This window comes from Phaenicophaeus curvirostris, chromosome 11 (assembly GCF_032191515.1).
Source record: "Phaenicophaeus curvirostris isolate KB17595 chromosome 11, BPBGC_Pcur_1.0, whole genome shotgun sequence".
NCBI classification, from domain to species: Eukaryota; Metazoa; Chordata; class Aves; order Cuculiformes; family Cuculidae; genus Phaenicophaeus; species Phaenicophaeus curvirostris.
This window is the reverse complement of record NC_091402.1, coordinates 834,180-861,375: the sequence shown is the minus strand read 5'-3', so window position 1 is coordinate 861,375 and position 27,196 is coordinate 834,180. Positions and strand designations below refer to the sequence as shown.

Genomic DNA, 27,196 nt, shown 5'->3' with positions numbered 1-27,196 from the left:
AGAGTGAATCCAGAGTGTGCTTTGCCCTTGACAGCAGAGATGTCTCCAAGGCAACAGGTCAGCATCACAGAGGATGATATCACAGAGGCCGTAGCCCGTGGCCAGCATGCCACTGGCCCACAAGCCCGTGCATCCCACACTCCGGATCAGGAGTTGCTGCAGAGAGAGGAGCAGAGCCCCACAGCTCCGAGTCTGCTGGGTTAGAGGCACAGAACAGGCACCGCCTGGCCCTGACCATGCCGTGCGTCCACTACAAGTTCTTCTCCAGGCTGAACTATGATACCGTCACCTTCAGTGGCCTTGACATCTCCCTGGGAGACCTCAAGCGCCAGATTATGTCTCGGGAGAAGCTGAAGGCGTCCAGGTCTGACCTGCAGGTCTCCAATGCGCAGACTGGAGAAGGTGCGTTGGGCGGTGGGTGCAGGGCTCAGAGACCCCCAGCTGGCAGCATTGCAGATGCCCCACAGCAGCCACAGCTGTGGGAGCTGCTCTCTGCTCTTTGTGGGTCAGCCCCAGACAGTGTGAGTCAGCCTGGGGCCCATCCCACTGGAGGGGAAGGGGACGGGAGGGCAAGTGGTGCTGGGGATTAAGTGTGGTGGGAAGTGATGATGGGATTTGGCCATGACCAGGAGCTGTCACTTGTACTGTGTCCTCGCAGAGCTGTTCTTTCCTGATTGCTCTTCTGATCTCCAGATCTTTCCGTTACACACAGGGCAGGCATAGGAAAACACGTGGATGCTGGGCGACGGGGATTGTTCACAAAAGTTTTTGGCAATAAAGATAGAAGAAAAAACTAGACCAGGAATTTCTACCTCCATGGGGTGTTTGGAATTCTTACATGTGGACATAAAGTGTTGGTTCTTTAGAAATTTGTCTTTGCAGGAGACCTGATGAGATGTTGCGATGACCTAGGAAACCAAATGGATTTTGGGTGAAAGAGGCCAACTTGTTCTGATTGTTGGGAGTCCTCTCACCTGCTCCTTTTCCCATCAGTCACCGCCCTTTCTCCTAGAGTTTGGAACTTCTCTATAGTCCATAGGCAGCTGCCGTGTGATTCCTGAGGGGGAAGAGCAGGAAATGGTTTCATCTCAATGATTACTCAGTTTTCTGAAGAAGCACTCTGTCATATGGAACTGACAGTGAAATGTGCATTTCAGTGCTGACCTGGTGTCTTCTGTGCAGGGTGTTTTGGTCTGAGAGAGGTTCCTGCTTGTAAGAACAATGTACTGAAAAATGGGGTACAAATTGTGAAATGTTCGTGTTTTGTGTGTGATCTCTAAGCAAGAGCACCCCAACAGCTTGGTTGGAGAGATGGTGCCTTTGGTTTTCAGCCCTTCCTTCTGATTCAGCGTTCAAAGGTCAGAGCTTTCAGTATTCCAAACAGTGGAGCAGATCCCAGGGAATGGCTGCTGACGGTGCTTTTAAATATTCCATCACATCCAGCCCGTGTGATTGCAGCATAAAAACTGTTCTTCTGGAGTGCGCTTTGCATTTCAAGCCAAAGCAGTTTCAAGTCCAAGAGTCTCAGGCTGTTGTTTTCTTTGGGCTCTGTGTAAATATTGTCAAAAGGCTTTCCTCGTGCTGAGATGAAGGTGGTGTAAGCTAAGGCAAATCCTGCAGAGCTTCAGGCCCACACCATTCCCTAAAGGCTTTTAGAGGCTCTCAACATCAGTGATTGCATTTGATTCTCTCTGCTCTGCAAAATGTGAACGGGAAGAACTCATGGTGTTTAACTGGGACAGCTGATTGCCTGAAGCTCATAGAACTCACCCAAGGTGGCATCAAATTGTGCTTCTCTGTCAGTAAAGGGGTTCTCTGCCATGCTCTGGAATTGCACAATAATAGACATTCGTACCACCTGACTGATTTTTTCTCTGTGTTTATGTTGCTTTCAGAATACACAGATGAGAACACCCTGGTTCCCAGGAACTCATCGGTCATCGTTAGAAGAATCCCTGCTGGAGGAGTTAAAGCTGCCAGCAAGCCCTCTGTTCCGTGAGTTTCCCTACAGCCTTGGGTTCTTTGTAGTGGTTTCCTTGTTACCTTTCTGTATGGAGATTAGTTTCCAGAGACGCTCACACTATGTCTTTCTTTTTAAAGCTGCGGTTAATTGCTGCTGTTATGCGGTAGATTTTAATGGATCTCTCCCAAAGCAGACTTACATTTTTAGTCCTGCTGGGGCATGGGGTGCCAACTCCATCAATGGTGACTTTTAAGATGGTTGTGTTGGATTGGCTCTTGGGATTGGTTGTTCTGAGACCCAATTGGTAGATCCTGTTTCCTCTGCCTGGAGGGGTTCCTTATTATGTGTCTTGGCTTTCTTGCTTTTATAGTACAGACAGGATGGCATTTGAGTGCCTCCTTGCTATTTGTTCCCATCTCAGAAGAGTCTGATAGTCGTGTTTGGCTATTTCTGCACCAGGAGGAGGGGGTAGGGTATTCCTACACCCCAAAGCAGGGGAGTAGAGAAAAGACCAAGGGCTGCCAGCTGGTGAACAACGCAAACACAAAGTTTCATTCCTAAGGCATTCCAGTGAGTTCCCTAAAGACAATATGGTTTAGACAAAAGAAACATCATCCTTAAGTCTTTTGCCTTTTGTGCCAGTATGATAGAGGAGTAGGGAATTCTGTCCGAGCTTGAAAATCACTGAGCAGTTTAGCACCTTGACAAATTCTCCTGGTTATCTTCCTTGGACTTTTTTTACCCTGAGCTGACATCTGTGCTCCAGGTTTTAATTCTTTATTCCTGAGATTTACGGAGGACAGAGAATTGTGTTATTGATTGCAATTACAGATGTTCAGGACTGAGTATCAGATTATTGCTGTCAGTGATGCATTCACAGAGCCCGGTTCTACCTCAGCGACACCAGCAGGGTTTGGATGGTCCTGTTTCCCAGCCTTTTGACAAATCCCCCCTTTCCAGCACAGCCGGGAGATAATTTTAGCTTGCGGTTTTGCCATGTCTTAGTGGTGTCGGTTCTCAATCAATGAACTCTAGAGATGCTGGTCTCTGGATGTAAACTGGGGGCCTGTCACTGCAGTGGTTGTTGCAAGGCTTTCAGGCACTCCCTAGGAAATCTCAACACTGCAGTGTTTTGCTTATAAAGAGAGCCTGGCTCTAGGGTTCATTTCAACACGCGTACTCAGCGCTGTCCTGTCTGTGCATCCTCTGGGTCTGGTTGGATGGTCTCTCTCCGGGTCCTGCAGTGCTGCCCTAAAATGCAAGAAGAGGCGCTGCTGGCATCAAAAGTGGCTTTGTTCACGTAGCAAACTTGCACTTGGAAGTGTCCAGACCACCACTGCTGCTTCTTAGAAACTAAAGGGCTCTGCCTGGTACCTCTTTGTAATGGTTGATGATTTGAGAACACAAGCTGTCATAGAGACTTCATGGTTTCGCTATTAATGTAGCAGAGAGAAAACACTGGAGGGCTTCCTCTTGCACTGTTGTCTTCTGAGTCTGTCAGTCTCAGAGCCATTAGTGAAAAGCCAGAAATGGCACTTGGGTTTGTTTTGGTTTTTAGTTGCACTGAATGCACCAAGAGAGAACAGTTTCTGCATGTGAATGAATTTCCACATTCCCTGAATCATCAGAACATAGTGTTTGATGCTCAGGTTTCATAATGGGTATTCACTGCTATATGTTGGGTACAAGCGTGTACTTAATTTTAAGATCTGATCTCCTTTCTTTCTTCTTTCTAGAAGTGGAACGGAGCCAGTACGTGGAACACCAAAAGCAGTATGTAAAAACACAGCCTCGCACTTCTCTCCGCATTGATTTCTAAATAATGAAGCCTTGTAGGAATTCTCCAAGCATGAACTTATTATATTTTCCAGTAAAACACAGAATATGTTGTAAATAGAATAGATTGGATTCAGCACTGCAGAAATGGAGAAACGCCATCATTTGCACCATTCACATGTGAATAGTGGCATTTGTGGCTGGCAATGTGACAATGCATTGTATTTCACCCAGAATATGCTGGAATATTCCTTGTATGGCTCTATGTCACATGGGGAATGTGCAATTGTGTTTAGGTCTTGCAGGTTCAAGGTTTGCACAGCTGAACACAGTCCCATGCTCTGCGTCTGTCTGTCTGCATCTGTCTGTCTGTACAGCTTCTGCTGTTCTTTTTTTCCTGGCCACTCAGATGGTTTGGAGTGGTCTTTTGCCATTTGCACACTGTATCACTCAGCTTTTGGTTTTCAAGACTACTTTTGCATGATGGTTTTTGAAGAGGATAACAAACCCCACAGAGGAGCAGTTCTTGCTGCATTGATGCTATTTTGCCTTAGTTCACCAGCGTGTGTTGAAACACCAATCCCATGTCTGTAAACAAATAAACGGAACTATTTTTAAAAATACATTTTAGCTGAAAATTGGCAGCTGCCTCTCCCCTTCGACTCCAATGCTGCTGTGAGCATTTGAAAGGCATCCCTCTCTGAGCTGTTGTGGAGCAACGAGCTGATCTGAAGCTGGTGTGCTTATTTCAGCCTCTTCTTATTAACCTCACAGCACTCTTAACGCTGCCAGAGGTTTGGGCTTTGTTGTGAACAAATACAAATGACGCCAGGCTGGAAATGCCTCTTTCAGTCCCACGCAGAGGATACAATGCAGGCTTTCAGAGCAGAGCAAAGGTTCTCTGTGGCTGTGTTTGCGTAGTAGAATTTGACTCTGTGTTTGATTTTCTTGACACAGGTTTATGACTCCTTGGCACCGATGGCTTTGGCCAAACTGATTAAGGTACATAGAGAATATTCTCATTAAAGGCTAAAAAAAGAGGTTTTGCTTCATATTTTTAGATCTGATACTGTGCTCTGTCACTGAGAACTACTGCAATGTGCACAAAACTTTTTTTATGATTAAATTTATGTGTTTTACCTTTACAATGAGTGTCTGTTCTGATCCTGCCCTGTAACAAGCAGTTCCCAAACTGGGAAGAGAGAGGGGGAGAACCTTCTCAGCCTCAATGTTGTGTCTTCATTAGTTTCATTGATTTTGCGTTGTAGACGAGCCCAGTTGTTACAGCAGAATTGAATTGGTGTGAGTGATGGACATTTTGGGGGCAGGGACACTGCCCAGCCAGAATAGAAGCGTTGCTGGAGCTTGGACAATGGCCTGGCTATTTCTGAATTTCTAGTCATGACAGTTCTAGATCCCTTCTTGGAATGTGCCATGATTTCATCAGTTGTAGGACACAAACTGCAGACAAGGCAATGGGATTTGTGTGGCCGTGCACTCTTTGAATGGTGTCCCTGTCCCTCCTTGTTCTCAGGAATGCACCAGTGTGTGTGTGGCACGTAAGCAAATGTGACAGCAGCCGAGTTTTGCTGTGCAGCCAATTGTGGTTTTTGCTCTACCAAGTGTGACTTTGTCTGGGGCAGCACCAGTGATCGCTCTGCAAGAGCAGGCGCAGGGCTGGCACGTTAAATGACGAGTCTGTCGGGTTGCAGAGATGGGAGAAGGCAGAGTTCAATGCAGAGGAGTGTTCCTCCTGCTGAATAGAAAGTTAATTCCAAGCCTGAGAAATCTCCTCCCACTGGAAACTTCTTCCCTCTCTCACTGCAGAAATGAATTGGGGTACATTTTGGGGAAAAGAACAAAATTAATTATTTCAGAAAAATATAGGAGCGCAAGATAAAGCAGCTAAACCCTGTGAGTGCCTCTGCCCTCTCGAGCACGAGCTGGCTCAGTGAGGAAGCAATGGGTTGTAAAAGGCCAATGGCACCTTGGCTTGGATCAGAAACGGCATGACCAGCAGCTCCAGGGAGGTTCTTCTCCCTCTGGACTCAGCACTGGTGAGACCGCTCCTCAAATCCTGTGTTCAGTTCTGGGCCCCTCACCACAGGAAGGATGTTGAGGCTCTGGAGTGAGTTCAGAGAAGAGCAACGAAGCTGGTGAAGGGGCTGGAGAACAGGCCTTATGAGGAACGGCTGAGAGAGCTGGGAGTGTTTAGCCTGGAGAAGAGGAGGCTGAGGGGAGACCTCATTGCTCTCTACAACTCCCTGAAAAGAGGTTGTAGAGAGGAGGGAGCTGGGCTCTTCTCCCAGGTGACAGGGGACAGGAAAAGAGGGAATGGCCTTAAGCTCCACCAGGGGAGGTTTAGGCTGGACATCAGGAAAAAAAAATTCATAGAAAGGGTCATTGGGCACTGGAACAGGCTGCCCAGGGAGGTGGTTGAGTCACCTTCCCTGGAGGTACTTAAAGAATGGGTGGATGAGGTTCTGAGGGGCATGGTTTAGTCATTGATAGAAATGGTTGGACTTGAGGATCCTGTGGGTCATTTACAATCTAGTGTTTCTGTGATTCTGTTACAAGATTTTTGTTTTCTATTCTTCTCTATTCAATGCCAGCTTTGAATGTGGGTCTACTCCTAGTTATTCTTTATGGGTTTGGATGTGTTGTGTAAACCTTTTTTGTTCAAACACATCAGTCAAGTACCTTTAAGGACTCCTGTCAGTGTTATTGGAATGATTTCATAGATGTTGATCTGGATTCTGTTACTGCTGAGGGAAAACAATGTCTATGAACCAACAAGGTGTAAAATGTTGAAAGGTGTTGCTTGCTTTTGTGAGTGAATGTAGACAGAAACAAAACCCAGAGTGGTGGGTCTGAACGAGCGGTATTTGAATGTCCAGCTGATACGCAGTCACGCCCTTAGACCCTGCTTGTACTTGGACTAGTGTGTAATAAAAACAACTTTTGAATACATAAGCCTTTAAGGAACCAGCTGGCTTCAACAAGTGGAAGACCCAGATCTGCGTAAGGTTCCTGTTACGCTTTGTGTGTGAAAAGGACACACTCAGCTGGAAACAGGCCAGGTTCTGTTGTCCGTAGTTAAATTACTGAATAGGATGAAGTTCATAGAGGAGATGTGCACCGCCTGCAGCACCTGTTGGGCAAATTTCTACTGAAAGGAACTTTTGTCTTGCTGAGGATTGTAAAATGTTTGATTCCTTTTAATGCTGCCATGTCTGAAGCTGAATTCTGGCAAGGGAAACGACTCCCTCGACTCCTCGGTTGTGTCCTTTGAATGCTGCAAAATGTAAATACTGACACTTGCATGCATCTTTCTGGGTTAAATGGTGCAGTGGATGTCTGCTCCCTCAGACAGTCTGGATCTGAACAGTCAGTGTGAAAGTACTGGATGGTATCATGTTCTCCATACGTAGCTCCAGTCCTCTTGGAAGAAACCAGGGTTAGTCACACAAGTCTTTATGGATGGGGCAAACCCAGCCTGAGGTCCTGAGTGTCCAAGGATTCTCTTTGCCCGTAGGTGAGCAGAAATAGAACCATCATGAAATGGTTTGAGGGCTCCCAGAACATCTTCAGGATATCTCTCTTGTATGTCAGCAGCTGTTTCCACACAACTTCATCTCACGCTGTGCTGCTCTTTACGGGGGGGGTGAGTTGTGCTGGCTTTGTCCGTGTGGGTTTAAAATGTGTCTCTAACGTGTGTCCAATTTCACAGACGGCCAACCTAGCCGGCGCTGACGCATCTGAAGAAGATAAAATAAAAGCGATGATGATCCAGTCTTGCCAGGACTGTGACCCCATCAAGTAGGTGTTGATAATGTTCAATCTGTCCTTTGAAGATGATGTAAAATGGTAGAGATCTTTGTTTGATGAGAACAGACACATACATAGCCATGTTTTCTTTTCTTCCCCTAACCTTTTAGTTACGTGAAGACACCTCTGTCATCAAATACTTGGTTCCATTGTGGAAAACCTGGCCACTCCATCAGGAACGGCCCAGACGATGGGGTAAGACTGCGGGGCACTTCTGGGGTCACTGAGCTTTGGATTTTCTTACCCAGGCAGGGAGGAAACAAACCCATGACCTGTTCTCGTAAGAACTGTGTCTCCTGGGGTTGAGGACAGAGGTTACACAGAGATGCTGCAGAGCCCTTCAAAATTCAAGGGATACCTTGAACCTTTATTCCACATATCGTTCTGTGAGCTTTCATGGGGTTCTTAATCTATTTCCATATTCCTGGAAATATGTCTGGTTTTACCTCTTTAATTACACTTCAGGGGTTTTAATATTTGTTGTAAAGCCAAGATGCTTCTGTTGACCCCGTGAACTGAATATTTGCATGTTTTAATTACCCAAGTCTCTGGGTGAGTGTTGGTGCCCTTGCACATCAGTCACTGACTGCAAATGCATGAGGTGTGACTTCAGCCTTCGTACAGAGTTGGGGGATATCAGTCCCTCCAGGGACGGATTCAGAGCCCCGGTTTCAGCTCTTGCTCAGAACTGCGCTGTGAAGGAGGAGCGGGTTTGTGTCTCTGCTCTGAGGGGATGATGAGCTGAGGAATATTTCACCCTTAAGAACATGACATTAAGCCAAGGAACTCGACTGAGTTCAAAACACTGCTCAGGCCTTGGGAACGTCGTGTCTGTTACTACATTCAGGAAAAGAGGTCTTTCAGTCTCACAACCCTTGTGCTGTGTAAAAGGAGAGGATTAAGGGCCTTTGCTGCTGGCAGTAATCGTTGAAATATCATTGGCAGCATGAGTCATAAGACGAGATCTGTCTGCACTTCTGTTCTGAACAGGGCAGACATCCTGGGTCTGTTCCCAGAATGAAGAAGTGCACAGGAATTCCAAGGAGTTTCCTGATGGAGGTGGAGGATCCCAACACAAAGGGGGCTATGCTGACAAACACTGGGAAATACGTCATCCCAATCCTTAATGCGTAAGTAGGGAATTGATTGGACTGAGCAAAAGGGGAGGAGAGAAACAACGTGCAAATGTCTGAGTGGGAACACACCCGAGCTGGCCAGCGTCTGTAATCGCAGGGGAGGAAGCATTGGCATTGTCTCTTAACCTGGGAACCTGGGACACCTTCTGATCTTACAGGCACAGGGGCTGCTGTGGCTGCCCTGGGTGCTGGGTAAACTCGTGGAGCACTGAGGATTATTTCTGCAAAACATGCCAGTGATGCTCACAGTGCAGTCGCTCTCTGGGAAAGTGCATTTTACTTCTGGTTGGTGTTTCAAAGGCATCTTGCAAAATGTAACAAAGGGCTACTGGACTGAGATTGCCTCTCCCTCTGGCTTCTGTCAGATCCCACATTGAAACAGGCTGAACTGCTTTTGCTTCTCCTTGGTGGAGAGTTCTGCAGAGGGAGAACAGTTCCTGGCTCCATGTTCTAGTGCTTAGGCTCTACAAGAGGAGGAGAAGCTGACTGCCTGTGTTTTTGCAGGCTGATGTGGAGAGACTAGAATTCTATCCATTCTCTTCCTTTGATAAATGCAGAGCTTGAGGAAGTTTTCCTTTACCTCTCTAGAACCTTTTTCTTTTTCCTCCTCCACCTCCTCCAGGGAAGCTTATGCCAGAGAGAAGAAGAAAAAGCCTCCCTTGCTACCGGTGGAGCCATCCTCCACCTCCTCAGATCCTGTTCCAGAGGAACAGCCACCGCTGACACCTCCACCTCCTGCCCTCGTGGCTTTCAGACCTCCTGCTGCTCTGGTGAGTGTCCCTGGACTTTCTCCATCTTCCTCTCGGTCAGTTGGAAAGGCATAGAAGTTTTATTTCAACACATGCAGTTATTCTTGTATTTCAGCAGAGCTTGTTTTCCAACTGTGTGCATTTATTCTCAAGGGCTCTCCTGTCCAACTCCAACCAGCAGCATCAGCACCGGTTCTCCCAGGCCCCCAAGGACAATCCATGCCCACAGCTGGTGAGTGACCATCACTGCAGGATTGCTGTAAAAACATTATCTTCAGTTCAAATGAATGAGATCTTGTTCTTTTTCCTCTTCCCAAAGCTCATCCCAAGCAAGGCAGGAGAAGGTGCCCAGCAGGTGGAAGAGCAGGCTGGGAACCGTGAGTACCTACAGACCCTCACTCTCTTACTGTTTGTATCCTGTGACAGGAGGCCATAAGACAGAGCCTCTGCCACAGCTGATTTACAAGGGAATAATTGTGCACAGTTGTGGAGAATGCAAGTGGTGATTAACTTTTAAATGGCTTAACTGGAATTTGCTTTCAAAGAGAGAAGGTGTGCTTGCAGTAAGAGTATTCAAGCTAAACCTCCAGTGCAGGACTGAAAGGAGGGCTCTGGAAAATGAAGGCTTTTTGAGGAAAACATCATTACTTATAAAAACTACCTATAATTAAAGGATGAGATGGAAAGCCACGCCTTTGAATACTGGCTCAATAGGGCAGAAGATATCAATCTCCCGATCAATCACTTGGTTGATACCGATTGAGCAGATACTTGGAAAAGTCTATGCTGTTCTTTTACGAACATTTTTGAATGTCTTCAATTCAGCTGTTTCAAATGGCTAAGGTGCTTTCTCTCCCCTGGAGACAGAGGGTCTGGTTTATCTCTTTATATACTTGTGATCTCCCCTATGCTAAGTACAGGGGGAGGATCCTGTCCCTGGTCCTGCTGGCCACAGCGTGGCTGATGCAAGCCAGGATGCTGTTTCCCTTCCTTCTCCAGTGACAGGACACTGGATACGTAAAGAGGAGGATGTATTTTTCCAAATGAAATTGCGTTGTTGTTCATTTTTGTGTTCTGATAGCGGGTTGGGCTGCAGTTGCACTAACATGTGTCTGACATAAGCACAAGCAACTCAGTCTTTTTCCCAAAATTATTTTGTTGCAGAGGGTAAACATACCAAACTGAAACCGGGTAATTGTTATCCTAAACCTTTCCCTAAAAGTGGTAGGAATTCTAAACTGTTTTTGCTTAAACAGGATCTTCCCCTTTGGCATTTGCAGGCAGGGAACACATTCTCATACTGGCCAGGCTTTTTTCCTTGGTGGCTTTTTGTAATACAGGTCCAACTTGTTTTAACAGGGAAACAAAGATGTCCAAACTTGACAAATTTACAAATGAGTTTCGTGAGGAACCAATGGAATATGAAAAGATTCCAAAGGCGTGGAAACATTAAGTTTGCAGGTAACTACTTTCTGTGTCCATAACAGAAAGGCAGAGTTTCTGGAAGAATCAGGAAGAGCCCTACTCTGCCTCTCGATCATGAGATGGAGTGGATGATCCAAGGGATTAGCAGGGACAGGCATTTCCTATGGAGGTTGCCAGCTCAAACGCGGCAGATGACGGCTGACAGAGAGTTAGAACATGGCAGCGGTTGTTAAGGAGCAGGAATCTTCTTTTCCTGAGTCTTCTCTGTAACAACTAGCAATAGCTGGAATCTGAACAGGGGCAGTTGATGCATTTCCTGTGTCTGCCTATGACCTCAAAGTGCTTTGGAGGAATCACGTGAGAGAAATCCTCTTCATCTCCCTTTATCTCCCGTGGTTCTCTGCTGCTGTGTCTTGTAAGCAGAAACTGAAATGTTATCGAGTTCTTCAGTTGGCAGCTGCGCTACGTCAGTAGCTTTCACAGAGCCACATGGAGAGAATAAAAGATGAAACATGGGAGGAAAAAAATGAGGAGAGGAACTCTTTGGAATTAACTTTTTTTTTTTGTCTGTTGTTTTTTTTTTTTAAGGTCCAAGTCTCCCTCCAGCATTTCATCTCTCTCCAGAGGTTCATATTCCTGCTCTGAGTTCAGACCAGGTTCTCCCTGCAGTCACTCCTACTCCTGAGCTTTCAGTTGTTCCGAATCTCATTCCAACTCACCATCTCCACTGTATCGTTGCAGGGGTAAAGGTCACAAATCTGGCACCAGGTCCAGAACCCGTGGTGATCCCTGTTCAAGATCAAGGTCATCCCCCTACAGAAGACACCGTTCACGGCCAAGGTCTCCCCTATTTAGAGGCCACTCTCACCCTCAATGAACAAGACCTAAAGGGGAAGGAGAGAGGAATCATTTTAACAGATATGCAGAAGTTCCAGCACACAATATGAAAGCTCAGAGTGGCAGAGCTGCTGAGTTTAGAGATCCATTGTCAAAGGAAAGATACAGAGAACAGGAATGTAACGATACAGAACGGTATGAGCAGTTTTGCAAGGGCTGGCTTGTTGGTGCTTGCCTTCACTCTCCAGTAACCAGAGAGCATTTTTCTCCACATTGGTTTTGACCACTTGGGACAAGACAAGAAAATATACCATGTGCTTGGGGTGTAGGCAGGATTCTTCCTGTGGACAGAGACCCTTGTATTTAATTCCAGTCGGATTAAGTTTATAACAGCTTTAATCTCAGTGATACAGGACACTTTTTTTTTCCCATTTAATAAAAATGTTATTATTCAGGCATGTTATTAATTAGGACCTTATTTTGAAGAACAAACCACACACAGTAGAAACTAATCGGATTTTTTAATTAGCTATGTTGTGTGTGACGAGCCTTGTCATGTCACTGGACACCATCTTGTTTAGCCAATGCAGTCAACAGCTTCTTGCACCTTTGTTTTCATCCTCCTATTGGATGCATCAAAAAGCTCAGGGAATCAGGGTGTCCCTGGGGTGGGGGTGGCCATGCCAGAGATGTTGCTCTGTGCGCATCAGCCCTAAATTTGCTCACACCGTGTTGGCCCCACGAGAAGCTGGACTGCTTGGCCCCCTTGGCTCGAGCCTGCATCCTTCTCATTTCCAGCAAGGGGAGAAGGTCTAGTTCAGGAATCACTTTGCCTGGAGACCCCGGGCAGTGTGTCACGCAGAAGGAAAATGGCGAGAATGTCAGCTGAAAGAGTTTGGACTGAAAAGGAAGCACAAACCATGAGCTGGCAGGACAGTGCTGGCTGGAATGAGGCCCAAGCTCCGAGTCATCTGGAGGTTCAGCCACAGTTGGCAGGGTTTCTCACACAGGTCACCAAGGAGGGGAGGGTGTCGGACGGAGAGGAGCAGAGCAGAGTTTCCAAAGGCTCAGTCAGTGCCCAGCTGCAGGACTGACATAAAACTCAGAGACAGCCACATCCCTGCCTGGGGTGGCAGAGCCAGGTCACCAGTGCAGGCGCAGCCACGACACTCTCGGGTGCTCACAAGCACAGCCATGGTCAAGGATCCCCTGAGCGCTGGCATGGCCCCTCTGTCCCCCGGTGCCCCTGCCTGGATCCCAGCCCTCTCGCCCACCCCACGGGTCCCCTGCTCGCTGGCTGCTCCGTCCTGGTGCTCCCTGCAAACAAGCAGCCCTCACGCCTTTCTCCCACAGGCACCCCACACTCGGCCATCTCCCCAGGGGCCGGCACGGACCCTCTGCCACCTGACAGCCCAGCGCGGACCCCAGCCCCCTAGAGCCCGGCTGGCCAGACTGAGGCTTGCTGCTGTATGCACACGCTCAGCCCATCCCACCAGTTCTGGGCAAGGTGCAGACCCTCACAGAGCCTCTCGCTTGCCTCACTCAGCCTGGGGCCCCACACGAGGTGGGTTTTTGAGAAACACCGACCCTGAATCGCTCCAGGAGCTGCACTGGGACCCACACCTGTTCCTGACACAACAAGCCAGGGCTCCGTACACACTCTGCTTGACTTCACCAACTGGCACCCATAAACGCCAGACCCCAGGGGCTGGATCATAGCATTTAACTTCACAGACACACAGGACAGAGTGAGCTTATGCAGGGAGATTTTTAAGAAAAAAATTAATAAAAGGCTGTGAACATCATGAGATTCAGCAAAGCCAAGTGAAAGGTCCTACATGTGGGTCGGGTCAATCAGTGGTTTAATGTGTAGAATCATAGAATGTTCTGAGTCTGAAGAGACTCACAATGATCATTGAATCCAACTCCTCTCTGAGAGCTTTGGTCAAATGCTTCTTGAATATTGTCAGGCTTGGCACTCACTTTTCCATTTGTCTAACCCACAGCTGACCCTACACTTCCTTCTCCAGACTCTGTCCCACCTACCTTCCCCCCAGAGCCCCTCCTGGCACAGAGGAGGGTTTTCCTGATACTGACTCGTGGGAAGAATGAGCCCTTGGAAAAAGGCAGCAGTGCTCTCGGCAGTCGTGCTTAGCTCAGAGGAAATTCAGCTCCCTATGGTCATCCCAACAGGGAAACGACCCTTTAGAGAGCAGGAAGGAATCTCCTGGGAAAGCTGCACTGCTTGCACACCCTTCCCAGGGCCCAGTGTATTTCATGCAGACGCAAGGACCTGCACCCTCCCACTCCAGCCCAGCCCTCTCCCAAACCCCCATTTCTTCCTGAATTCATTAAAAGAGTTGAGTTTTTGCTTGGCAGCGCCTCTCTCTGCCTGTGGTCATTTGCACAGTGGGAGGGAGTGGGTGTTCCCGCAGCCTCTGCCCACCCGACAGGTACCTTAGCTGGGCTGGAGATGCCCCGAGAGGATGGGGAGATGGGGCATCTCTCCAGGTGGCGGGTGCCAGTGGGTGATACCACCTTGATTGGCATCAACACCAGCAGGATGGGAACCTCCATCACTGCCCCACTACCAACATCACTATCATTGCCTAGCACCAGCACCACTGCCCTTGAGCTGGATCCGGCCACGGAAAGGAGCTGCGGCCACCCTGGGAGGCCAAGCTGGGACTGGCTGAGAGCTCGCACGCAGCCCTCAGCGGGCAGAACTGGCCAGGGCTCACGTGCCCAGATCCTATACCTGGCAGGGCGCTCACTGCCCAGGTCACTCCAGCCCCTCTACAGCCTCATCTCTTGCTGTCTGGGCGTTATCTGGAAAAACCCTCTGCCCACGGGAGAGCCCTGAGCCAGAGGCACAAAAGTCCACAGCCTTCCCATGCCAACTGAGGCGAGAGGATGCAAAGTACAGAATTGCAGATGTATCCTTTCTCCTTCATCGACAGCTCTGAGCCTCCCAGAAGCCAAGTCCTTCTTCCCAGGGCCAGGCTGTCCTTGTGTTTCTTTACTGCAGCATGAACAGGAGTTAAGTGTCCAGGAAAAAAGCACTGCCTCATCCCATTACAGCATTTCAATATCTACAAACCAAGGTAGTGCACTTTCAAACTATAAAGACCGGTTGATTAAATCGAGAATGGAATTCTCATCACACGTCCTATGGGTCCCTCCAGCCTGGGCCCCAAAAAGCCAGTGACAAGGTGATGGAGAGCCAGCAAAAGATGCCACCTAGGGAGGCTCTGTCTCCCCTAATGATTAGATTTGCTGCTGCAGATCAGAAATCGCCCCTGTACCGCTCAGGGCATTCCAGCATCCCTCTGCAAGGACAGTAACGATCCAGCCACGAAGCTAAGGGACCCCCTGAATCCCAGCTGCCACATACACTGTGCCATCTTCCACCACATTCCGTCAATGAACAGCGTTCAGGGCTCCTGCAGCTCACCACGGCTTCGATAAGTGTGCTCCGACTCAGGGCTCACCAGGGGAGCTTCTCAGCACTTCAACTTTGCTTCAGGCTTGCTTGGAGCACGAGGCTTCATCCCTCTGCCTTGGCCCCAGCAGAAGGCGGGCAAGGGGCAGGTTTGTGAGTGGTTTGATGGAAAAGAGCTTGGTCACCTACCAGAGATTAAAACCCAACCAAAGAAAGAGACCAGAGAAACTCTGTTAGAGAGGAGCAGAAAGAAACATCAGGGCTGACCTCTGTTTAACTGGGGGGGTTTGGGATTCTGGAGACTGGAGCTCCCAGAGGACTCAGCTCTCCAAATGGAAACATCCTTTAACTTCAGATCCTGATCCTGACAGGAATATTACAGACTGCCCCACCTCTGTTTTGCAGTTACCTTGAGCGTTTGCTTGTCCCTGTCCAGTTCTCTTCTGTGATCCCAAAGTCTGTTGTAATCTGACAGCGCTACAAACAGGCAGCCAAACCCCTCTTCCCTCAGAGATGGGAAACTGCAGTCACAGACTACGCAGGCACCAGGAGAAGCCTTCGGGTCTGGGATAGGATTAAAAAGGGAGGACTTGCGAGCATCTGTTTTCCACAAGATGACCCCATCCTCCTGATCTGGGTCACTTAAGGGAACTTTGTTCTGGCAGCCAATAGAGAAAATGGCAGTGTGACCACAAACCCATCCAGGCTGGGAGGAGGGACTCCAGCTCCCAACATGCCTTGAGGGAGGAAACCAGCCCCCAACATGCCTTGAGGGAGGAAACCAGCTCCCAGCATTCTTTGGGGAGGGGATCTGAAGCTGTCACCGTGCTTTGGGGAGTGTTATAAATTTAGCCCAGTAAAAGATAGGAATTGGTCCAATTAGGTCGAATCAGAATTTATTAGCAAGAAGACAGACAAGCAAATACAGCGCTGGGCGACTGGGGAAGCCCTTCGCTTCTCCACAGTGCGCCCTCACCCCAGCAGACCTCGACTTTTATAGGCTCGCGTGTCTCTCCTTGTTGCTAGGCCTTCTCCTTTACTTCCTCAGTAGACATTGGCTGTCTCGAAGTCACAGGACGTTCCTCTGTGCATGTCTCTCCTTGTTGCCAGGCCCTCTCCTTCACCTCCTCAGCAGATATTGGTTATCTCGAAGTCACATGATGTTCTTCTTCTTTTTTGTGGTTTTCCTCCCCTCCAAAGCCCTGGTTGGAGTCGATGATCCAGTGGGTCTCTTCCAACCTGGTTATACTATGATTCTATGATTCTAAAACATCATGTTTACCTTTAACTTAAATGCTGCACAAAGCGGGGTCCATTACTTAGAGCAAATACAAAACGCTATTTACAAGGGTCAATGAACAAACTATTTCAAAGGTTCATCACACCTTCGCAGGAGTCAATGAACAAACTTTCTCTTGAAGTTTATCAGAGGGAGAGAGTCTGATTCTGTCACCGTGCTTTGGGGAAAGGGTCTGAAGCTGCCCAGGGAGGTGGTTGAGTCACCTTCCCTGGAGGTGTTTAAGGGACAGGTGGACGAGGTGGTGAGGGGCATGGGTTCGTGTTTGATAGGAATGCTTGGACTCGATGATCCGGTGGATCTTTTCCAGCCTGGTGATTCTATGATTCTGTGATTCTACAAACTCTGCCGAGGTCTCTGTGGTGCCGGGAAGCAGAGCGGCAGGTGCCTAAGCGACAAATGTCAGCGTTAGCAGGTGGCAAGGGGTGCCCTGGGGTAGTGAAGTGACAGCCTGGCAAGTTGCTGCTTCAGCTCCCCAGAGAAGATCCCTTTGGCTGGTTCGCTTTAGCCCTTCTACCAAGGGCCTGACTTTGGAAGACAATGTTCACACAGGCGGGTGTGGGGGCATTCTGCAGGCTGCCTGATGTCCCTGTCCAGGCAAGAAAAGGATTGCCAGCTGAGTCCTGCCAGAGTTTCTTCCACACTCCTGAGACAGAGTCTGCAGATATCCCTCTGGTGCACCACTGCCTTCCGCGGCAGGAGGCTTTGCTTTTCAAACCTGTCTTTCTGCAGGTGTTTGCTAGGTATGTCTGTGATGAAGCACGTGCCTAACGCATTCCAGTTCTACGTGTAACGTCTTCTTCTGGGGGAAAAGGCAAACCCACAGAATGCCATCAGAGATGGAATGCTGGAAAGAGGCACAGCAGCTACTCGGATCCATCAGGAAGTACCCTCCTCCGCGAGACATGCTGTCTGGGGTTTGTGGATCTGCTATACCTCTGCCTGATGCGATGCCACCAGCGTGCCTGCTCCCGCTGCTTTCTGGAGGATGAGTGGAGAGGTTTAAGGTGGTGTAAGGTGCCAGAGCCTTCTGGCAGCCTGTGCCTGCAACCGCTCTCTCTACTTAGCCGTAAACCATCCCTTGTCAGAAATGTTCCCCAAGGGAAGGGGCAGTAAGCCGTGCTTCTCGCTGCCTTTGTGCTTTCTGACTCTGTCCTCACAGGTGCCCATTTCCTTTTACCGGCTGAAGCTCTGCCACCCCTGGGCTCTTGCACTTCATGTCCACCATAAAAGCATGTTTTCTGTCATCAGACTGACCCTTGGTCTCCCGCGCTTCATGGCCACAATAAAAGCACATTTTCTGTCTTCTGAGTGTGTCTGCCCTCCCTGCCCTCCTCTCCCAGGCAGGTCTGGTGGCCCTCATGAAAAGACACTGCCCTGAAGCGAGAGACGCAAACAGCCAGTGCTAGGCAACAGCCTGAGCAAGAGCCCAGATGTTTTTTCTTTTTTTCTTTGACATGCAGAAACAGAAAATGCATAAGGAATTTGCTTTATAAAAAAATCTTTTAGGTTCTTCTATTTGGGAGCTGACTGGGAGAGATTTTATCTTTAAATGTACGTATGCACCAGATGCTTTCCTGCGCATTATGTGCAGAGGAGATGTTGAAGGAGGGCTGGCAACATCGGGCATGAATTACACTTGCTGCACCCCTCCCTCCTGGGGCGCTGCAGTGGGCAGCTCCCACGGAAAACAATATGGCCCAGCACCTTGTCCCCAGTGGCCGGGGCATCGCTGGCTGGAGGCATGTGCCCACCTGCTGAGGGCAACCCCTGGGTGCCTTCACAGCCTAAAATCCCTGGGGACGCAACAAGGACACCCTCTGCTCCCTAAGAGGGGGCAGCAGTGCCCGGGATCTATGGAGGATGACTGGGGTACAGGGGTGGGCTGGGACGTGGAGAGGGCTGGCAGCGTGGAGGTGGGCTGGGGATGTTGAGATGGGCTTGGTCTGTGGAGATGTGGTGATGACTTGGAGATTGGCTGGCATGTAGAGATTGGCTGGGGAAATGGGTCTTTGCTTGGCATGTGGAAATTGGATGGGAAGTAGAGATGGGCATTGGATGTAAAGATGGCCTGGCAAGGTAGAGAAGGGATGGGGATGGGGATATGGGCTGGGGATGTGGAGATGGTCTGAGGACATTAAAGTGGACTGGGGAAAGGGAGCTTGGCTGGAGATGTGGATATGAGCTCAGATCCTGTACCTGGACTGGGACGCAGAGATCAGGTGAGGATATGAGATGGGGCAGAGAAGTGGAGATGGGATGAGGACATGGAGATGGGCTGGGGAAGTGGAGTTGAGTTGGGGACGTGGAGATAGGCTGGGGCATAAGGGTGGGGTGGGGACTTGGAAATGGGCTTGGGATATTGTGATCTTTCCATCATCTTCCAACAGTCCTGGAAGACTGGGGAAGTCCCACTGGACTGGAGGCTGGCTGATGTTGTGCCCATCTACAAAAAGGGCCGCAGGGAGGACCCAGGAAACTACAGGCCTGTCAGTCTGACCTCAGTGCCAGGGAAAGTCATGGAACAGGTGATCTTGAGTGCTATCATGAAGCACATGCAAGAGAACCGGGTGATCAGGCCCAGTCAACATGGGTTCACAAAAGGCAGGTCTTGCCAGACTAACCTGATCGCCTTCTATGACAAAGTGACCCGGCTACTGGATGAGGGAAAGGCTGTGGATGTGGTCTTCCTGGACTTCAGCAAAGCCTTTGACACAGTTTCTCACAGCGTTCTGCTTGAGAAACTGTCAGCCTCTGGGCTGGACAGGCGCACACTCTCCTGGGTGGAAAACTGGTTGGATGGCCGGGCCCAGAGAGTGGTGGTAAATGGTGTGAAATCCAGCTGGAGGCCAGTGACAAGTGGGGTTCCCCAGGGCTCAGTGCTGGGTCCAGCCCTGTTCAATGTCTTCATCAATGATCTGGATGAAGGCATCGAGTGCACCCTGAGCAAGTTTGCGGACGACACTAAGCTGGGTGGAAGTGTCGATCTGCTGGAGGGTCGGGAGGCTCTGCAAAGGGATCTGAACAGGCCGGACCGCTGGGCAGAGTCCAATGGCATGAGGTTTAACAAGGCCAAATGCCGGGTCCTGCACTTGGGGCACAACAACCCTATGCAGTGCTACAGACTGGGAGAAGTCTGTCTAGAAAGCTGCCTGGAGGAGAGGGACCTGGGGGTGTTGGTTGACAGCCGACTGAATATGAGGCAGCAGTGTGCCCAGGTGGCCAAGAAGGCCAATGGCATCTTGGCTTGTATCAGAAACGGCGTGACCAGCAGGTCCAGGGAGGTTATCCTCCCTCTGTACTCGGCACTGGTGAGACCGCTCCTCGAATACTGTGTTCAGTTCTGGGCCCCTCACAATAAGAAGGATGTTGAGGCTCTGGAGAGAGTCCAGAGAAGAGCAACAAAGCTGGTGAAAGGGCTGGAGAACAGGCCTTATGAGGAGCGGCTGAGAGAGCTGGGGGTGTTTAGCCTGGAGAAGAGGAGGCTGAGGGGTGACCTCATTGCTCTCTACAACTACCTGAAAGGAGGTTGTAGAGAGGAGGGTGCTGGCCTCTTCTCCCAAGTGACAGGGGAGAGGACGAGAGGGAATGGCCTCAAGCTCCGCCAGGGGAGGTTTAGGCTAGACGTTAGGAAAAAATTCTTTACAGAAAGGGTCATTGGGCACTGGAACAGGCTGCCCAGGGAGGTGGTTGAGTCACCTTCCCTGGAGGTGTTTAAGGCACGGGTGGACGAGGTGCTGAGGGATATGGTTTAGTGTTTGGTAGGAATGGTTGGACTCGATGATCCGGTGGGTCTCTTCCAACCTGGTTATTCTGTGATTCTGTGATTCTGTGAAATAGCAGTGAGGGCACATTTGTGAAAGTCTTGGCTCCTATCCAGGCTGCAAATGAGCATGAGATCAGTGGAACGAGATGTTATTTTTCCCAGTTTGGTGTGCTCACCCCTGCTAGCAGGTATGAGGTTCAGTTCACATCCATTTAATTAAGGTACTTATGTTATACTAGTGGGGAAGGAAAGTTGTTTTCAGGTCAGAAAGAATTTATTAAGAACAAGAAAATCAAGTTACCAAGTAAGATGGGCTAAATCAAAAGCTTTTATTGAAGCCTCTGTACATAAGGAGTGTGGGTAATGATGAACTTGAATCTTAACCATCTCCTGGCTTTCTATTTGCAGGAAACAAGTTGTATGTGACTTTGACACTGGTTTTTTTGCTATATGAGGTTTTAATATAGAAAGGGAAAGGTACTAACAAGGTACTTTGCAGGTCAAGTGGTTCCAGCTGGGGCAAATGGATCACATTTGAAAACCCTAAATCCAGTATTACAGACTTTGAACACCCCGTGAAGAGACCTCAGTTGTCACATAGGTGTCCTTCTGGGTTGGTTGCTCTAGTGGTCTGCACGGCAGGGACCAAGGACATTGGCCTGGACGTGTGCCTTTGAAGCACCAGACAAAGCTCAGTATGCCACTCTTCTGGAGATGTATTTAAGTTTTGCTTGTAGTGAACCTCGAACCTATTAAGCTAACATCAGGTTTTGAATTGCCTTGGTTGAGCTGGTACAGACCTCTGTGTGTGTTTACACTCATAAATCAATTGAAACACTGTGGGAACATTCTACAGAGAACAAGGCCCAGATGCTGTGAGATTGTTTAATACTGAACAACTATAACAAGGCCTTGAAACAGAGAGCCAAACGATAAACAGGGGCCAGCTGGGAGGAATGCAGCAGCTAGTTCAGTGGGAACAAGCACCAGCTGAAAGAAAAATAATTAAAGAGAACTATCAACATAGTTAATTTTAGTGTAACTTGGTTTCTTAGCATGTGCAGTAGTTTAGTCAATAATATGTTAGTAATAGCCTTATGGACATCTACCTTTAACCAGGAATACACTGTGGATACCCTCGTGGGCACCCAGTTATGTAACCGAAAAGGGTTTATAAAGAAATAGCTAAGCTCAATAAAGTGAACACTCACTCATCATATTGATCTCTGTGTTTGATTCCGTGATGCTCCCATCAACAAAATGCAAGCTGCATCATCTTAGTGAAATCCGCAGGAAAGCAACGCAGTATTGCCCCCACCCCTCCCAGCACTTCACCAGCCTTCCCCTTAAACAAAAACAAGACCAAGAGGAAACAATTCTTGGTGACCCTTTGCAGATTCCCTGGGATGTGGCGCGTTGCTCCAGCACTGGCCGTTCGGTTGTGCTGCAGCTGCTCACGCATTCCCTGAATGTGGACTCAGGATGGAGAAGAGCTGGTGGCAGCAGCTGGTGAGGGGTCCTGTCTATGCCTCTCTGCCTCCAGCTCAAGCTTCCTCAGCAGAGAAACAGGACCTGCTGCTGTGGGGCTGCTGTGGGTCTCCTGTTGGTCCTCCAAAGCATCCCTCACCTTGTTTTCTTCCCATCTTGTTTTAAGAGACCACAGGGTGTTAATTGCTTCTTCTCAGATGTGACCGTGTCAGCTTTGCCTTGGGCAGAGCCAAGTGTGGATTACCTTTCTTCTCTGAATCCTAGTGCTTTCACTTCAAGTCTCTTGTAAATCCAGTTTTGATTCAGTGATTTTTGTCCTTATGGGATCTTTCTGGATGGAAAGAGGGAAAACAAGCCTTTCTTCTCTCTGCTATGCTCCGTTAACTTAAACCTCCCTGCATGGAGTTCTCTCAGTCCCCTTTGCAGACTGTGTGATTTCCTATGGCTCCTAGAAGGGAGAAGCAAATGCTTCAAAATTCAGACTACAGTGTGATCAGTCCTGGAGAGAAGAGAGAAAGGACGATTGTTTGCTCCTGCTCCCATCTGCAGAGACTCCATGTGGCTAACCAGAGCAATGGGGACCCTAGATTTTTGGTTTAGTTGGTTTTCAGGTTGTTTTTTTTATTCTTAGAGTTGTATCAGCCAAGGCAGTCTGGGAAGAACAAACACAGCCACAACAAATTATTAAACCTTTAAACCGTGATTTAAACCTTTAAACTTACTCCTCTGCCTGCCTCCAAGAGCCTGGCAGAGCCCGGGGTGCAACTCTGCTGAATGCTGGTGTGCGCAGGGAGAAGACAAGAGCAAGAGGAGTCTGTGAAAGGCATCATTGTGCACTCCTCTTGCTCAACTAGGAAAGGAGTACAAGGAGAGGAAATTTCTTATTGCAAGCTTCTGTGTAAGTAGTGGCTCAGCAGGGAGGAATCCTAGTGTCGAACAGCACTGCAGTTTGTTATTTTGCGGGTATATTATTTGTCAAGAGCTTTTTTTTTTTTGTTCCTCTGTTAATCCTAATTACATAAATAATAACTGTGGAAAAGGACATCAAGTACACAGTAATCTTGCATTCACCTAGGTCTCTAGGGCTGGAATTCCTACAGCTGTTAAGCAGCTGCAATGTCTCCTCAGTTCTTGTGGTGCTCAGCTATGGGATGGGATAATGATAATTTAATAATGCACATAAGCCTATACTGACATGGCTTTGCAGCTCCTGTTCTCCTGCCTTATAAAAATACAGGGAAACAATCACATAGAGAAAGAAGAAACGGCTCATATGATGTGTGCAGCTTGTATATTCTTCAGAAAGCATTCAAAAAATCGTGCAACGCAAGGAAAGGAGAAAGGCTTGTAGCACAGATACAAAGATTGAATTGTATTAATTCTCAGACAGAAATTTGGCAAATTGGGCAGATGAACATGGACACGAGCTGGAGGAATCTCTGCAGAAAGTGGCAGCATCTCCAGCAGCGAGAACATGGAAGGGTCGAAGAGCTGAAGGAAAGATGAGTTCACTTTGCCAAGTACTTGAAATATCAGCCACGTTGGTAGCAATACTGAAGGAGAGCTGCTGTGAACTGCAAAGGAAATCTTCTGCCTTTCAGCAGTGTTAAATACGCAACTGGAATTAATAGAGGATGGATGTTATATTGTTTAGAAGGAAAAATAAACAGACTTGTTTTCAGATGTGGGACTGTTGAAAAATCCTCATCCAGACTGAAATGCACTTTCATCTTTATTATTCCAAACTACCTGGGATACCCCTGACAGCACTTGCTTGAGCAAATTTCTGATTGCATCCTCTCTTTAACCATTTCTGTATCATGTAAGAAAGTCTCCTAGTCAGTAGGTTGTATTTCCCTAGCTTAATCGGCTCCTGATTTGAAGAAGTTCTTGCAGCTCCTCCTAATCTTTAGGTACTGCCAATACAGGCTTTTAAGCAATAGTTTCACTTACACAGTTCTGACCCTAAGCAGTATCTCCTGATGATTAACACTTTTCTATAGAGCAGCAGTAGAACGGTTTATTAGCACCATGGGGATTTATTAGCACCATGAGATCTGTGCATTCCCCAGTTCCTAATCACATGTGACTTAGGAGGTTCTTCCGTCTGCAGTTTTTCACAGACAAAATTTCATATAATCCCAGTGGAGAATAAGTAGAGGGGAAAATCACATTCCAAAGGCTGCTTTCAGTAGTGTTTTGCACTTCTCTTCAGTTTGCGAAAATATACAATATTGCTTTGATGGTTGAAAGGACTCCACGCTTTTCTGCTTTTGATATAAAATCAGGGGTCCAAATTTAGAACATTTTTTTCCCCCGTGTGTTCTCAGTTTTATAACAAGCAGGAGTTTAGGGCTTTAGTGTTATTACTTGCATAGTATTTCATCTTGCCCTCTACCTAGACTTTTCCATTCCCTAGGAACTGAGAATGATAGAATCATAGAATCACCCGGTTGGAAAAGACCCACAGGATCATCAAATCCAACCACTCCTATCAATCACTAAACCACGTCCCTCAGTGCCGAGTCCACCATAAGGCCTGTTCTCCAGCCCCTTCAGCAGCCTCGTTGCTCTTCTCTGGACTCGCTCCAGAGCCTCAACATCCTTCTTGTGGTGAGGGGCCCAGAACTGAACACAGCATTCCAGGAGCGGTCTCACCAGTGCTGAGTCCAGAGGGAGAAGAACCTCCCTGGACCTGCTGGTCACGCCGTTTCTGATCCAAGCCAAGATGCCATTGGCCTTCTTGGCCACCTGGGCCACTGCTGGCTCATGTTCAGTCGCTGTCAACCAACACCCCCAGGTCCTTCTCCTCCAGGCAGTTTCCAGCCAGACTTCTCCTAGTCTGGAGCTGCTCAGGGTTGTTGTGCCCCAAGTGCAGGACCCAGTATTTAGCCTTGACAAACCTCATGCCGTCGGTCTCAGCCCAGTGGTCCAGCCTGTTCGGATCCCTTTGGAGCCTCCCGACCCTCCAGCAGATCCACGCTTCCACCCAGCTTAGTGTCGTCTGCAAACTTGCTAAGGGTGCACTCGATGCCTTCATCCAGGTCATTGATAAAGACATTGAACAGGGCTGGACCCAGCACTGAGCCCTGGGGACACCACTTGTCACTGGCCTCCAGCTGGAGTTAACTCCATCTCCCACCACTCTCTGGGCCCTCCATCCAACCAGTGTTCCACCCAGGAGAGCGTGCGCCTGTCCAGGCCAGAGGCTGACAGCTTCCTAAGCAGAATGCTGTGGGAAACTGTGTCATGGGCTCTACTGAAAAGTAAAAAATATATAAGAAAAGCTTTAGAAAGTCTGTAGATGTAGGAATCAGTGATAGCAAGGTTGACCTGTTGGATACTTTTGACTTGGGGTTCTTGAACTGACCTTGGGTTGTAAGAGTGGGAAGCTGAACAAAGAGGTGAACATCAGAGATGCAAATCAGGGTGGAGACAGCGCTTACAGGCAGCGTGTGGGGTTTTGGAGGACAGCCAACCAAATGTTGCTGCTGGTGATTGTGAGCGCGTGGACAATAGGCCTGGGCCAATGAGGACAGATGAGCAAAGGTATATAAACCTGTAAGTTCCAACAATAAAAGTCTCCACTTTTACATCTATCTGGAGTCCGTCTCAGCGTTTCATTCCCACAAAATGGTGACCCTGATTTGATGGGGTATTCAACGCGATCAGCGTCCAGCAGGAATCTCAGCTCCGACAGGGTCATCGGCAGGACCGACTGACTCCTCACACGTTCCTGGGCATCACCGTCAAGACGACAAGTGAGGAGCTGAGTAATCATGGGGCAGGGTGCATCAACAGAGCAAGAGGCAATAGTTAAGTTACTGCTCCCAATTCCTTCGAAGAGGAATCAAATATGATGAGACTAATATACACATTTTGCTGAAATGGCTTCGTAACAATGGAGCCCCGTTGGATGGTGCCCTAGTATTCCGACCAAAAACATGGACAGAAACGGGCAATTTAATCTGGGAGGCGGCTTCTTGTGGTGATGCTAATGCTACCTCTATGATGATGACTTGGCGTTTAGTTAAGGACACAATTGCTGCTTGGGATGCCAAAAAGGCTGCAAGCGATTCCAACTCTAACGACGTATCAGGGACAGAACAACCTTTAATTGATCTAACTGAACAGACGCCGTGTGTCACCTGTGCTTGTGCCCCCTAATTTTAGCCCCTCAGAGTCGACACCCAAAAATCCTGCCCGTAACTGGGAGAAGATAAAGCGTGATGCATTAGCAGATGGCCATGCTCTTCCCTCTGCATTCCCAGTTATCGTACGCCAGAATGCACCCAATGAGTGGACTCCTTTTAACTGGGATGTGATAAAGGAGCTGAGGAAAACTGTTACCACGTGGGGACTCACCTCTCCCTACGCTCAATCCCTTTTGGAGAATGTACTGTCAGGCAATACAATTACACCTTTTGACTGTAAACAGCTCGCTACAATGATCCTGACACCTGCACAAAAATTATTACGGCAACAAAAGTGGGGAGTGTTTTGTGAAGCGGCAGCCTTGCAAAACCTCGACCGGCCAAGCACCTCTGCTGCAGAGCTGGCTCTGGCTCGGGGTGCAGGCCGGGCCCGCAGGCGGCGCCGGACCCGCTGCCGCTTGGCAAGAACTACACCATGCAAGTGAACAAAACACTGCAGACTGTCCTCACCCGGCTCTTCCCTGGATATGGCAATGGACTGTGACTCCGTAAAGCACTTCTAATTTTCTTTTGTTCAAACTTAACGTGGGAAACAGAGCAACCTGTATGGATGGACCAATGGCCCATATCAACAGAAAAATTAGCCGCCCTAGAACAGTTGATAGCAGAACAAGAAGAACAAGGACACATTATCCCTTCAACCAGCCTTTGGAACACACCTGTGTTTGTAATCAAAAAGAAATCAGGCAAGTGGAGGCTCATACACGACCTCCGAGCAATCAACAATATTTTGGAAGATATGGGACCACTTCAGCCTGGTCTTCCATCACCGATAATGATACCAAAACAATGGGACATAATTATTCTTGATTTAAAGGACTGTTTTTTTCACTATTCCATTACATCCAAAGGATAGTAAAAGATTTGCATTTTCAACAATCAATAGAAGTCGACCACAGCGCCGTTATCAATGGACTGTGCTGCCACAAGGAATGAAAAACTCTCCAACCATCTGTCGAGCATACGTGGCACTAGCTCTGCAACCTTTTCAACAAAAATATCCGCAATTAATATGTTACCATTACATGGATGACATCCTCATTGCAGGGCAAGATATAGAAACACTCATGGCCAGTATGCATGATCTTAGAGCCTTTTGGCAAAACCGAGGATTGCAAATTGCACCAGAAAAAATCCAAACAATGGCACCCTGGAAATATCTCAGAAATGTTATTTTTGACCATTCTGTCCAACCACAGCAAGTTCAGCTGAACAAAAATGTCAAGACTCTAAATGATGTTCAGCAACTTGTCGGGAACATCAACTGGATACGTA

The 27,196-nt window shown here is 48.3% G+C and overlaps 2 protein-coding genes across 2 annotated transcripts; both read left to right on the top strand.

Moving 5' to 3' along the window:
- The first annotated feature begins 236 nt into the window (after positions 1 to 236).
- Positions 237 to 3,775, top strand: LOC138725315 (E3 ubiquitin-protein ligase RBBP6-like). Its single transcript, XM_069866111.1, has 3 exons — positions 237 to 402; positions 1,896 to 1,995; positions 3,700 to 3,775. Exons 1-3 carry the CDS (start codon positions 237 to 239, stop codon positions 3,773 to 3,775), a joined length of 342 nt encoding a protein of 113 aa, XP_069722212.1.
- Positions 3,776 to 3,886: 111 nt separating this feature from the next.
- LOC138725314 (E3 ubiquitin-protein ligase RBBP6-like) lies at positions 3,887 to 26,405 on the top strand. Its single transcript, XM_069866110.1, has 8 exons — positions 3,887 to 3,919; positions 4,664 to 4,741; positions 7,470 to 7,558; positions 7,678 to 7,762; positions 8,558 to 8,697; positions 9,326 to 9,473; positions 17,051 to 17,196; positions 26,285 to 26,405. Exons 1-8 carry the CDS (start codon positions 3,887 to 3,889, stop codon positions 26,403 to 26,405), a joined length of 840 nt encoding a protein of 279 aa, XP_069722211.1.
- Positions 26,406 to 27,196: the final 791 nt, after the last annotated feature.